Here is a 12,254-nt window from a genome sequence, read left to right on the forward strand (position 1 = left end):
TAATGAACATTTTTGTTTTTCTCACAGCTCCTAAATGTGGTACCTGGTACAAATATTTGACAAATATATCTGTTCCTTCTGAATCCTTGCTTCATATAAAAAACACTTGATACCCTGCTGCTTACTCTGTTGAGGGTAAAATGCTTATCAAGTACTCTTAGTATATATTCTAGTACATGTGGCATTATTCTTTGTCATTGATATTACATTTCAATCACTTTTCTGCTAATCTACCATCAAGTAACAAATAGTTATGGAGTTAAAGCCTCTTTTTATCTATCTGGGGCCATGTCTAGCTAGAAACTTGCTCCCCACAATTACACCTGTGCTAAATTTTTTGCTTAGGAAAAGAAAGTGGATTGTTTGAGGTTGTTTTTCTCTTCCCTCTCTTGCATAACTACAACAAAAAGTCATTTTAAGGCACTTTGTTTCAGTAAGAGGAAACCAACAATCCCTGATTGTTTGTGTTTGTTTTATATCAGCTTGTATCCCCTGGTACAAATCAGAATTAAATCTAGTGCATCTAAGAATTTGTTCTCTCATCCCTGCACCAGTAGACTCTAGGCAGTAACATATTTTACAGCAGCCTGACATGGACTTAAGCAACTGACCAGCACTAGCATCCTCTTCCTCTACCAGCTCTCATTGCTAAACCCCTTGCCCAGAAGGCACCCAAGTCTGTCCTGCCACCTAAGATACGTATTTTCACTGCTCTCCCTTGCTGTGTCCGTCCCACAAAGTATGTGTTCTCTCCCCTCTTTCTTTGTATAAAGACTCCCTAATTAAGCTTCACCTTGGATGAGCTGTGAAGTAGGTCTGCAGGGACACTGGACCTACTTTACCAAGAGACAAGTCTTCCAGTGTCACCTCTTAAGAAGCAATACAGTGTTTATCAGGAAATTACTGGAAATAACTTCATGTGTCATTGTAATGCTTAGTGTAATTCATGGCATTGACTTGAGGATGTGATATTATTTGCTACTTAATGGATAAGGCATAGGGAAAGTATCTCGCTGGATCTCTGTGTTCAGGTGGGCAACTGAATAAGGAAAGACTGTTGGAAAATGTCCTGGTTTCCAGGCTCCTGCCTTTTTTTCCAGGCTCACAGTCTGAGTGTTTTCTCCAAGGTCACTCAAAAAATCATGCAGGTCTTCTGAATCCCATTCCAGCCATCTACCCACTCTGGCCATCTCCTCGCTCTAGCCACAGGGGTATCCTTCCTTACGCAAAAGAGAGTAAACCCCCGCCTTGGACAAAAACCAAACTGGTCCAATAACCAAAATGATATGAGTACACATTTTCAGAAAGAAGAAGAGATGGAGGGTGTTTGTTTCTGCTTTTGCATCTAGCAACTGCTCTGTTTGTGGTTCAGCTGAGCAGGAAGTTCTAGAAGGAGCAGACCTACATGCTGGTTGACTCTGGCTTGAGTCATTCCATCTTGGTAATGCTTTATACCACAAAAAGTAAATTCTTACCTTTCCATGAGAATCCTGTGACAGGATTGCATTTCACATAAGGCTAGGAATGAAATTTAAACACTGCCAGGTTGTATGGAGTGTTGGACCTCATGGCATTATAGCTTCTGGGGCAAGGGGACGGCTGTGTGTTGAGAGGTGCAGTCAGAGAGTGGAAGGACATTGGGTGGGAAGATGAATTGTATTCAGTATAAAACTCTTACTTGGACTGAGGCTGCTAGGTTTCTGCTGGAAAGATTGTAGGAGATTAGGTGAAGACTGATAATAAAATTTATCATCCTACCTTATAGGCTGAACTCTCCCATTGACAGGAAGTGGGAGGTGGCTTTGGGAGGCAAGGGGAGAGATGGAGGAGATGAGCCTACACTGCAAACCACTTCTATTTACCCACAGCCTACTTCATTACAAGGGAGCAGTGCTGGCCAGCAGGGAGAGTGGTTGCAAAGTTTCAAGACAGGTTCCCTGGGCTGTACTGAGGCAAGATGTGAAGCACTGAGTTACTATCAGGATTACTCTATTCTTAGCACCCCAGCATGTGTTCAGCCCCCACATACCGCTATCTAAATATAGTCCTTACTGAAGGACAGATGCTGCCAAGTTTCATCTGACCCCCTCCTCTCTTGCATTCTGTTCCTGAAAGCTAGGCTGAATTCCCCAAGACACGTCAACAGTCAGCATGTCCTTTTGTCTGCCTAGGGCTGTACAAGGAAACTTGTACTGTACCATTAAAGCCTGATCTCAGCCCTGGCCCTCTTGGCCTCTCCTACCACTGACCTTCCTTTCAACACCTTTTCTTATTCCTTTCCTCTTCAATTGTTGCCTTACTCTTTTCCATTTTTTTCTGTCTCAGCTGCCTCTGTCCTTTCCCTTCTGTCTGATTGAACATGATCAATGGGAGGAAGCAGGCAAAGTAAGGAAAGAAAATGTGCATGTATGTGCATGTACATAGGTACTGCAGAGACCTGAACCCTTCTGACAAGAGCTCTTTTGTTGCTACAGATCACCTGCAGGGAGATGGACAATTTTCTAAATAAATGTGTTCCAGTTTTTCACACTGATATATTTCCAGTAGCACAAATCCATAAGATTCTGAAATTGGGATTTCCTAAACCTATCTGAAATCTAAACAGGACATACCTTGACATGAGTATGCCATGGGAGAGTGCGTCCACTGAGGCATGGAGTGGAAAGTCTAACAGTCATTTACAAGAGGCTCACAGAATTTGTGGGGCTCCTCACACAAAAGGAGAGGTCAGTCCTTACCAGTATGTGCTAGAAGGTTGGACAATGCAACCCCTCAGGGCCAGGTCTGGGCTGACCCTGACCACTTGTCAGAGTCTGTCAGTGCCGCTTCTCATTTGCATAAGAAAGCTCTCCAGGTATGTGTTACAGAAGGCAGAGAGGTTTTCTTTTTGAAACACCACATTTTCCAACTTTTCCCAGCTCTTCAGAACAGCTGTTGGGTGACACTTTCCAAGCTTTCTGCAGCTTAAGCAGAAGCTCCTTGTTAGTGACACTTCATGTGGCACACTGGGTGCCCAGGAGAGGGCATCTTTTGGACATGGGGAGCAAGTGGCTGATCCTGAGGGCAGCCTGACCTTCAGGATGGACAGGGAGCCTGGCTTTTGGACTGAGCAGCCACCCTGGCCTGGGGCCTCAGCAGCTCTGTGCTGCCCTCGCTGTACTCGAGCAGGTTATGGGCTGTCATTAAAGTCTCTACAGCACAGAGCTGGCAGTCATATAAAAACTGGCAGGCTTGAGCTGGTCTCTGTCCAGAGGCTCTGCAGCCTCCAGCACACTGCACCCTGCTGTCCTGGCTGTGGATTAAGTCCTGTCCTGTCCTGTCCTGTCCTTTCTCTGCACAATCTTCTTCTGTGTTTAACCCCTTTGCCTTCCCCCCTGGCAAATGCAGTGAGATAGGGGTTTGGCATAAAAAATGAAGCTGTGGATAGGTTCATTTCCCTCTGATCCCAGGAAGCAAATTCAAAAACTTCCAGGGAGTGTTTATAAATCTGTGGAAGACTGAGCCAGACACACTATTTTCAGACTCTATAGGTCTCTTCCTGCACTGGAGGAGACCTGGTCCTGTTTTTCCAGAAAGGGATGGAGACATGGAAATTTCCCTCCTGGACTGCAGAGCACTGAAGTACCAAGAGCTGCTTTAGTGCATGTGCTTTCTGCCAGTCCAGTAAAATTTGAGCACAGACCTAATCATGAGAAAAATGCAAAATGCATTGCCTGCTCATGATTATCAGCCCACTTGGCCTGCTTGAGTCTCATCAGCCTTTTCTGGTATAAAGGTACCTGAAACAGCATCAGGCAGTGTTGGGAGCACAGACTGATCCTTCTTGCCTGGGAACCCCAAACAGTTGCCTGCAAAGACTTGTACTGAGGGACTAGAGAATTGCAGGAAGTTTACTGTTGCTGTTCTGGCTGGTCACCAGCCTACAGCCCTGGTTTCAGTGAGCAGGGAGGAATACCATGGAATGTGAGGAATGCTCTGAGCACCTGTTGACAGCCTTTAACCCCCAGTCCCCTCACTTCACAACTGGGAGAGATACTCAGCAAGTATGTTCCCATCCAGTGCTAAGCACCAAGTACTTGGCTGTGGAGCAGCAGCTGGACTTTTGGGGAAGACTAGGAAATCCTCCTTTTAACCTCTCTTCAACTTCCTAACTCTTTTCATTAGCTGCTGTGTCAGTATGCAGCACTGGAAAACGTGTCTTTACTGTCTCAGCTGCATGTGGAGGAAGCATCAGGAAGCAGTATTTGTACTGTAACAGAGGTTCTTCAGCAGTAGTTCATTACAGACCTACACATGCTCATTCCAGGCTTATATTAACAAGGAAGGAGATAAAGGACTAAAATGACAGAGGATGATGGATGTGGCAGCTGGGATGAGCCAGTCCCTATTTTAAGCATGCAGGCAAGATTTGGGGTCAAGTTGGAAAGGCTACAGTGATAAAGTACCAGTGAGCACAAAAACAACTTGAAGCACAGCCCTCCTCTTTCCATCTTCTTCCCCAACACCTCTCAGTCCTGCTGACAGGCTGACCTGGGAGGAGTGTTGCTCTTGTCTCTCAACACAGGCCAGAAGGGTTAAGCCCAGGGCACTGACACACCCCATGGGTGCAGGGGGCCTGGGCCCTAAGACCAGCCAGTCATGCCATGGGACTTCCTCAGGACTCCAGCTCTCTCCTCTCCTGCTCCCCTGCTGCTCCTGCAAGAACAATGACAGGGCAGCAATCCTCCCACATTCACTTCTCTTTTCTGAAGCTGCCATGGGAGTGCAGCTTTATGATGTTACAGATGAGTCTGTTGGCTCAAGCAGCAAGGCTGAGAGATATGGGCAAAGGTGCCCTGTTGAGTATTACTTCTCTGCAGGGATCTGACACAGTCTGTTCACTGCACCCTCTGTTAAACAGCTCTGCACTGATTTGTCTTTCAGTTAACTGCAAGATCTGAAGAATATTTGAGAAGAATCTACAAATAGAGTGTAATACTACCTTGGTCCTGACTTGCTCTGACCCAGTGATTTTACCTGGCCATTCTTTTTGTGCAAAATGGGTACATAATGGGTGCCAAGCTCTCCTACAAAACTATCCCCACTGCTTGCCTATATAGGAGAGGTCTGTGGTTTTTGGCTGAGCGGGCATTTGGTTTGCTTGCCCTAGCAGAAAGGCTGGGCTGAGTTAGTAAGAAGTTTAACTGATGGATGATGGAACGCTTGGGAAAGGAAACACTTGGTGCAAGATGGCCATGAGAGGCCATAGCTGGGAGCTCGCCTGGAAGCAGTGACTCCGACTCCCTTCTCAGATATAGCAATGCATATCTTGCACAACTCCTGTTAAGGCTAAAGATTTATTCCAAGTTTATACTTGTGTAACAGGACACCATATGGCCTGATGCAGATGTCCAGAAATACACTGACCAAAGCCATTGGAGCAGGAATGCTTAACAACAGAATATGCCTCAGAACTGCCACCTCTCCCCAGTGTCAGCTTTCCCGAGGATGGTACTTGCAGAGGCTCCCATGAGTCAGGGATCATACCAAGGAAGTACAGTAGGGGCATGCAGAAGGACACATGGTCATGTGCAGGCATAGTCTGTTCCCTTTCTGAAACACAGACTCCCTAACCAACTTAGGAGCAGGGAACAAGAGGAGAAGAGCATGTAGACAAGAAATTCTTGAGTCTTTCATCTGCACTAAAGAACTTGAACAGGGTTGGTGATCAGGTCAGACCTATGCTCAGAAGAGTGATTATTGGAATTAACAGGAATACAGAGACCAAAATGCATAGTCAGGGCTCATTCAAGAGGATTAGTGCTCCACTCTGTCAGCATAGTAATCTTAGGCCTTATTTTATTCTGTGAGGAATGGAGCAATAGAAGGGCCAGCACAGCAATAAACAAGCAACTGAACTAAATAGCTGCTGTTCTCCCCTTCATCCTTATCCTCTCTCCTGCTTTTTCAGATTCGAAAGAGAAGCAAAGCGTGCCGCGGAGGCCTGTGGGAAAATGATGTTCTAGTATCTATCAATGGGAAGTCATGTGCTGGCCTGTCCCATGCTAATGCCATGCAGATCATCGATGCCTCCAACGGCATGCTCAACATCCGTGTGAAAAGGTAACCTGCTCCAAGTGCCAGTGCTGTGACAGGGCAGGCAGTAGGGCGGTTTCATCCAGTACAGCAGCTGTCCACATCCAGCACAAACAAGGCAGGCAGGAAGCCTTTGGTTTCACCATACTGCAAGGTGTACCAGGAGAACTTACTCATGTCCTAACATGCCTAACATATGGACATCTCAATGTTTTGCCCTGTCTTACAGTGGGCTGTTGTAATCCAACAGTCTGTATACTGACTCCCACAAAGATTAGAGGTGTGTGGCTAAGCCCCCATTTTATGGGAAGAAATATCCATGCCAGTCTCTAGTTCAGGAGTATACTGGAGATCAGGCTCAAATTTATGGACAAAAAATAGTCCCAGTAACATTCCTCGTCCTCCCTATGCTAAGTTAACCCAGTGCGTCAGTGCATGCTGGATGTGGCCCAAGCTATAAATGAATAATCCTATAAAGGTGACAGCAGCAAAGCTGTGTGAGGTCCTAGCTAGCCCACACTACTGCCTAAACAGAAGTCACCCTCAGAAAATCAGGCCCTGCTGAAGAGGGCTGAGAGATGTGATCTTCTACAGTCCTGAAAAGACAGAGAGAGCACTGTGAGCAGTGGGGAGGGATAGCCATGCTGGTTGCTGTCATCTGTAAAGCAGGAGCAGGGGTGGGCAGTGCTCAGAGAAGGAAAGCCTGAGCATGTAGGGTCTTCCCCTTGGCTTCGGAGAAAGTGCCGGTGCCTTCTGATGTGCTCACTCTATACCCTAGCTATGACTAAGTGGGATGAGTAAGTCCTATACAAGGTGTCCAGAATAGCTCCTGGTCCCTTGCCAAGACCTTATTTCACACCATTGGAGCCGATATGCAGCCAACAGGTGCCTGGGCAAATCCTAACAGGTTAAAATCAGCACACTTTGAATTAATAAAGTGACAAAGGCAGGCAGACAGAACAAGAGAAACTGGCTTACAAGCAGTTATGCTTCTCAGTTACCTGGTCAAGTGTTTAAAGAAGAGGAGGGACTGTTCTGTTTTGTATGTGAAATATTGAGGGTGCTCCCCAGTAAGATTTCAAAATGGCAAATAGTATTAAAAAAAATGAACTGACAGAGAAATTCCCCCACCCTTAGCTTCCACAAAAGTTTGCATTTGACATAAATAAAAATTTTTCACAGTTTAGAATTGGAATCCAACTCATGAGTTCCACAGCTTTACAGAGGCAATGCTGTCTGCCTGGCTTCATGGTATGCACGTTCTGAAGGGAAATACTCAGGACTCCTTTATAGTTCTTATAAGCCCTGGTGAGTCTGACAAGAGAAGGAACGAGTTCCCAGCTCCATCTGTGTGGGCTGGAGTTAGACTGCCATGGAAATCCAGACTCACTCTCGAGGAGAGGGAAGACAGAATGCGCTCTTTTCCTGTCAGTACAGCCAATTCTCCTTCCCTCTGGAAGCCAGCAGTAGGGTTGACTGCCCCAATCTGCCTGGCACCCAGTCCAGTCACCCTTCCAGATGTCTTAGAGGCTTGAAATTGCTACATCTAAGCCAAAGGCAAATGGCACCATGGGTTGGTCTGGCCGGCATGACTGCATATGGTTGTCAAAACCTAGGTACTGATAGTTAGCTTGTGAAGCAGTCCAACAGTGAGCAGGCTAAATATTAGACTGGTCTCCTACCACGAGATACCATAGTCCTATCCCCAAAAAACACTTGGGCCTTTATATCCAGGTATTTGCTATTTACTCCCACGTAAAGGTCAGAGCAAACAAATAGCAGTGACTTCTTGGAAGCCCAGTCTGAACTAAAGCAGTTTGGGGGTGCGAGGATCTGCAGATCTGACATAGTCTCAGCTGCAGGAGCAGCTGGAGTGCAGTGTGGTAGCTGAGCACCAGCTGTTCTCTGCTGACAAAGGATAGGTCTCACTGTCCTGGGGCATGCTTGCTATGCAGGAATTCATCTCTCCAGGAGAAATGCCTGGGGAGCTGATTAAGCTTGGTAGATTTTTTATGGTTTTAGGGCATTCTGATTTTTCAGTGTTTAGCACCTGGTTTCCATAGAGCTGTGAAGCAGAAAATCAGAATGAGAGCATGTAGCTGATGTCAGGGACAGGTCTGTCCTTGGTGTTTACACTTCATGCGTCTGCACCACCTGAAAAACATCTGTAACACTGTCCCAATCCATAGCCCTCTCTCACACCAGGGTTCCCTTCCAGTTTAGCTACACAAAGCAGACGTCACTCACCACTTTTCCTTTTCCCCACAGGATAGTTGGTGGGGACCAGACCGGCCTGTGGCTCCAGCGTTCCCCTTCTCCAGGGCAGCGAGTGCTCTCTCCACCATCGCTGCTCAGCCCCCCGGCACAGTTACTCAGCTCTGAACCAGCAGGAGCCCCGGTCACCACACAGCCCTCACAGGCCTCACAGGCCTCACAGCCCTCACAGCCATGGAGGTCACAGAGGCACCTGGAGAGCCTCACGTCCCCACCGGACAGCGAGGCCTACTACGGTGAGACGGACAGCGATGCTGACAATGTGGCACAGGAAAAGCAGCGCCGGGCCCGCAAGAAGAGCCCGCGCTCCCCGCCTGACAGCACCACGAGCAGGGCAGATGCGCCTCAGGACGAGGTGTCCCTGTCTGAACAGAGCGGCTATGAGAGCACGCCGGAGGCTGCTGCGCAGGGGGGAGCAGAGCTGGCCAGCTCCAGCGGCGTGGCCAAGAGGGAGATTGTCTGTCTGCCCGGCAGTCGCACAGACACTCCATTCTCGGACAGCGAGGGGCAGTTGCGGCCACCATCAACAGAGGGACGGGAGCCTTCTCCAGAGGCGAAGCTCCTGCCCCATGCCACCAAGTCTATCCGAGCGGAACGCCATCTCATCCCCATGGTGGGGCCAGTGGAACATCCAATTGATGAAGACCTAACCACCACGTATACAGAGAAAGCCAAGCAGGCCAGTAAGTCCTCTAAACTGCTATTCACCCATACCTTTTCCTAGTGCTGGATTCTCCTTCCAGAAGCCTGATTCCTGTAAATGTCAGGGTTAGCTCCTCTAGCTTACAAAGGAGCACCGGTCAAATCAGACCTGCAGAGACCAGGGCTTCCTGCTGCAGCTTTGGCACTGGGGTCTACTTCACCTAAGAAACAGATAAGAGAAAGGGTCTGGGGTCAGGGGTCTGGGAGTCACAAAGGCTGCAGCCATTCAACCAGATGTGCTCTAGCACCTCTATGTGCTGGAAAAAGAATGGATGTCATTGGTTTCTTCAGCACTTTGAGCTAAGAACAGTCAGGTGACATGATGGTGTCACAAAAGAATTTGGAGGTTAAATTTCCCTGGGTTTCCAGAAATATTATGGCAGCTCAGTTTGCTCCTGAGCTACCTGTGTGTTAAGCACAGAACACTCACTTCAAGAGGTGCACAAGAAGCCCTCTGTCCAGTTCAGCTCTCCATGGGCACAGACGCATGCGGTATTACACAATTAAAGATGATGAGAGACAATTTACAGACAGCGTAGCCACAAAAGAGTCTTGTCTGTAACTGATTTATTTCTCACCCTGTCCAGCTCAGGGAGGGACTCTTCTACATCAACTTTCACTGCAGGCACTCACTCCAGCAAGGATGCCCATGTCTGGCAGCAGCTGATGAGTTCAGGTAGAATTTATAATGTTTTTGGTGTTGGCAGTGGAGGGTTGCCAGCAAAGACAGGCAGGAGATGGTAAATCAGCTCTTGAAACAGCTCCTTGTAGTGCCAGCCCTGATAGTCAAGACCTTTCCATGTGGAATAAAGTACTGAAAAATATAGTGTAGTATATGGGTGGTGGACCTGAAGTGACCTTAATTGTGAACTCTTTCCTGGTTTCTGCTACACATAGAGTATTTTGAGCCCAGACATGAGGGCTGAACAAAGCGTTGCCTGATTTCACAGTTGTGATCTGTATAGTAATATTAAAAACAAGTTAATCATAAACTTATTTTCGTATATGTACCTCAGTGTGTAGTATAAGTGACTACTTTACATTTCTCTGAGCCTGGAAATAAAGCAGGATTTAAAAAGTGACTTTAAAAAAGTGACAGAATGAAAAACAGAGGCACAGAAAAGTTACTAGACTGAAAGAAAAAATGTGGATTCTAACTTCTAATCCTCTGCTTCAAATGCTAGACATTTTACCCAGGACAGATAATACTGCTAGGCAATTTTCTCTCTTTTCTCTTTTCCTTGGGCTAAATATTCTTTTATCTGTTCTGCCTAAGGAGTCCTATAGAGGGAACTTTCAAACCTAGGTGCTTCCTTCAGCCAGGACACTGTCCTACTGCTCTTTCCAGTGTTAAGAGGGGGGGCTCTGTTGGGTCCCTTATGTCTTGCTCTGCTGGGCAGTGCACCTGACCTGATGCATTGTTCTACTTCTTCCTAGTCTTTAGCTTTCATTTTCCTTAGGCAGGAAAGAAATCAGCAATTTCAGCCTCCCTAAAGATGAAGCTATTTTTACCCCCTTTGAATAATGTACAAGCATGAGGTGAATGTTGAGAAAGGCATGCTCAGCTGCTCCCTGCCACCTGATAGTCCCAGCAGTAGAAGAGCAATTGCTTTACATCAAGACTTATTTCCATGGACGGCATCAGTACAGAGGGATCCCAGAAAAGCTACGTATTTAATTCAGAGCATTTCTGATGGCAAGATAATATCCCATGGCAGGAGATGATGCAACAGTATTGCCAGCTGGAGTTAGGCTTCCCAGAGGCACTGCAGACTGAGGTAATATTTTATTCTCCTATTAGTCCTTCACTGCTCACCCTCTTTTTGGTTTATGTTTGGCCATGGGTGTCCTGCAGGAGTTACTCTGCCAAGGATGGCCACTCACAAGGTCTCTTCTTGCATTAGGGATCTTGTCAGTAAATGAGAAGGCAAAATGCTATGTCCTGATCATGCTGAAGCATAGCAGCCATTAAAACAAAAGTCCAGTTCAGCAGCCAGTGACTGTGGGGGAAGAAAGCAAGTAAGGAAGATGAATGGAAGGTGTTCATTACATGGTGAACAGAGCTAAAGAACACCTGTACCTGGAATAAACACAGGTATAAACACAGCTGGGAGATGGGAGGCTGCTGAGCTGCACTGGCTCCATGGGAGGCTGCTTGCAGAGGAGCTATGGACTGGCACGGGAGGACGTGGTAGAGCATCTCTTGCCAGAAAGGCGTAGCCTTGGAGAGGAGATCTGGGCTAGCATTGCTCCAGCTCCTACTGCTGCTCTGGGCTCTCATGCAGACAGCAGCATTTAAAGCTCTGTTCCTCTGCCTTTCCTTAGCAATAGCCACAGCACAGTGGCCTATTCTGGGACACAGACACTCCTGGGTTTTGCTAAACAGGAATGTGAAATAATGGTTTAGAAGTTAGGCAGGGTTTTAAAACCTGAGTTATCTCCAGGAAGTGACTTGGACTATCAGTTGTGAGAGCCTAAGTACTGATATATAGGCAGCAGATATTCAAGGGTCATTGTGAATACCTAAGCAGATGGATGCCTTTTGAAGCACTATCTAAATATATTCCCAGTGCATCTGCTAAAAACCCTCCTTGCCTTGCCACAGCCTTCTTCAGCTCCCACCACTGCTCCATAAGAATGTGAAAAACTGTTTTTTATTTTGCTGGGACTGTTCCCCAGATGGTTCCTTATCCTTTCTTCCTAGAACGTACTACTTTGTCATGTCTGCTCTGATGTTCACTTCAATTTTGGGGTTATTTATCTAGTCCTTTGTTTTAATTCTTGTAACTTTTCACTGTCATTTTTAAGCTCCAGAGACTGTCTCCCTTTCTCACTTGTCCCTCCACCTCAAGCAAACAGAATTGTACGTACATTATTTCTAGATGAGTATTTAGAAACATCAAACCTCTATATGAATAACTGAAATCCCAGAAAAAGAACAAAAATACATAATAATTCTTTTGCACACCACCAAGAGTAGCAACTGACATTCTTCACTGCTCTATTGCCCTGCAGGGATCTCAGTAACACTGCTACTGCTGTCAGCTCCTGGGTTTTCTGTTGCTTTTTTCTTTATTTCCTATCTCTAGAACTTCTGTAGACTTTTGTCCTCATTGTGTGTGCTCCAGAGCCCTGAGCTTTCCAGATCACAGGCAAGTGGACTCAGCTCCCGTCTTCCCTTTCCTGAATGATTTTCCTGTGTT

The 12,254-nt window shown here is 46.6% G+C and overlaps 1 protein-coding gene across 1 annotated transcript in view; it reads left to right on the forward strand.

Annotated features, from left to right (window-relative positions):
- Positions 1-12,254, forward strand: part of SYNPO2L (synaptopodin 2 like) — a 29,028-nt gene that overhangs the window by 7,845 nt on the left and 8,929 nt on the right. The window contains exons 2-3 of the mRNA XM_040071135.2: positions 5,951-6,102; positions 8,344-9,032. Coding sequence (XP_039927069.1) covers positions 5,951-6,102; positions 8,344-9,032 — 841 coding nt within the window. The remainder of the gene's footprint in view (positions 1-5,950; positions 6,103-8,343; positions 9,033-12,254) is intronic.

Source organism: Hirundo rustica, chromosome 8 (genome assembly GCF_015227805.2).
Source record: "Hirundo rustica isolate bHirRus1 chromosome 8, bHirRus1.pri.v3, whole genome shotgun sequence".
Classification (NCBI taxonomy): domain Eukaryota; kingdom Metazoa; phylum Chordata; class Aves; order Passeriformes; family Hirundinidae; genus Hirundo; species Hirundo rustica.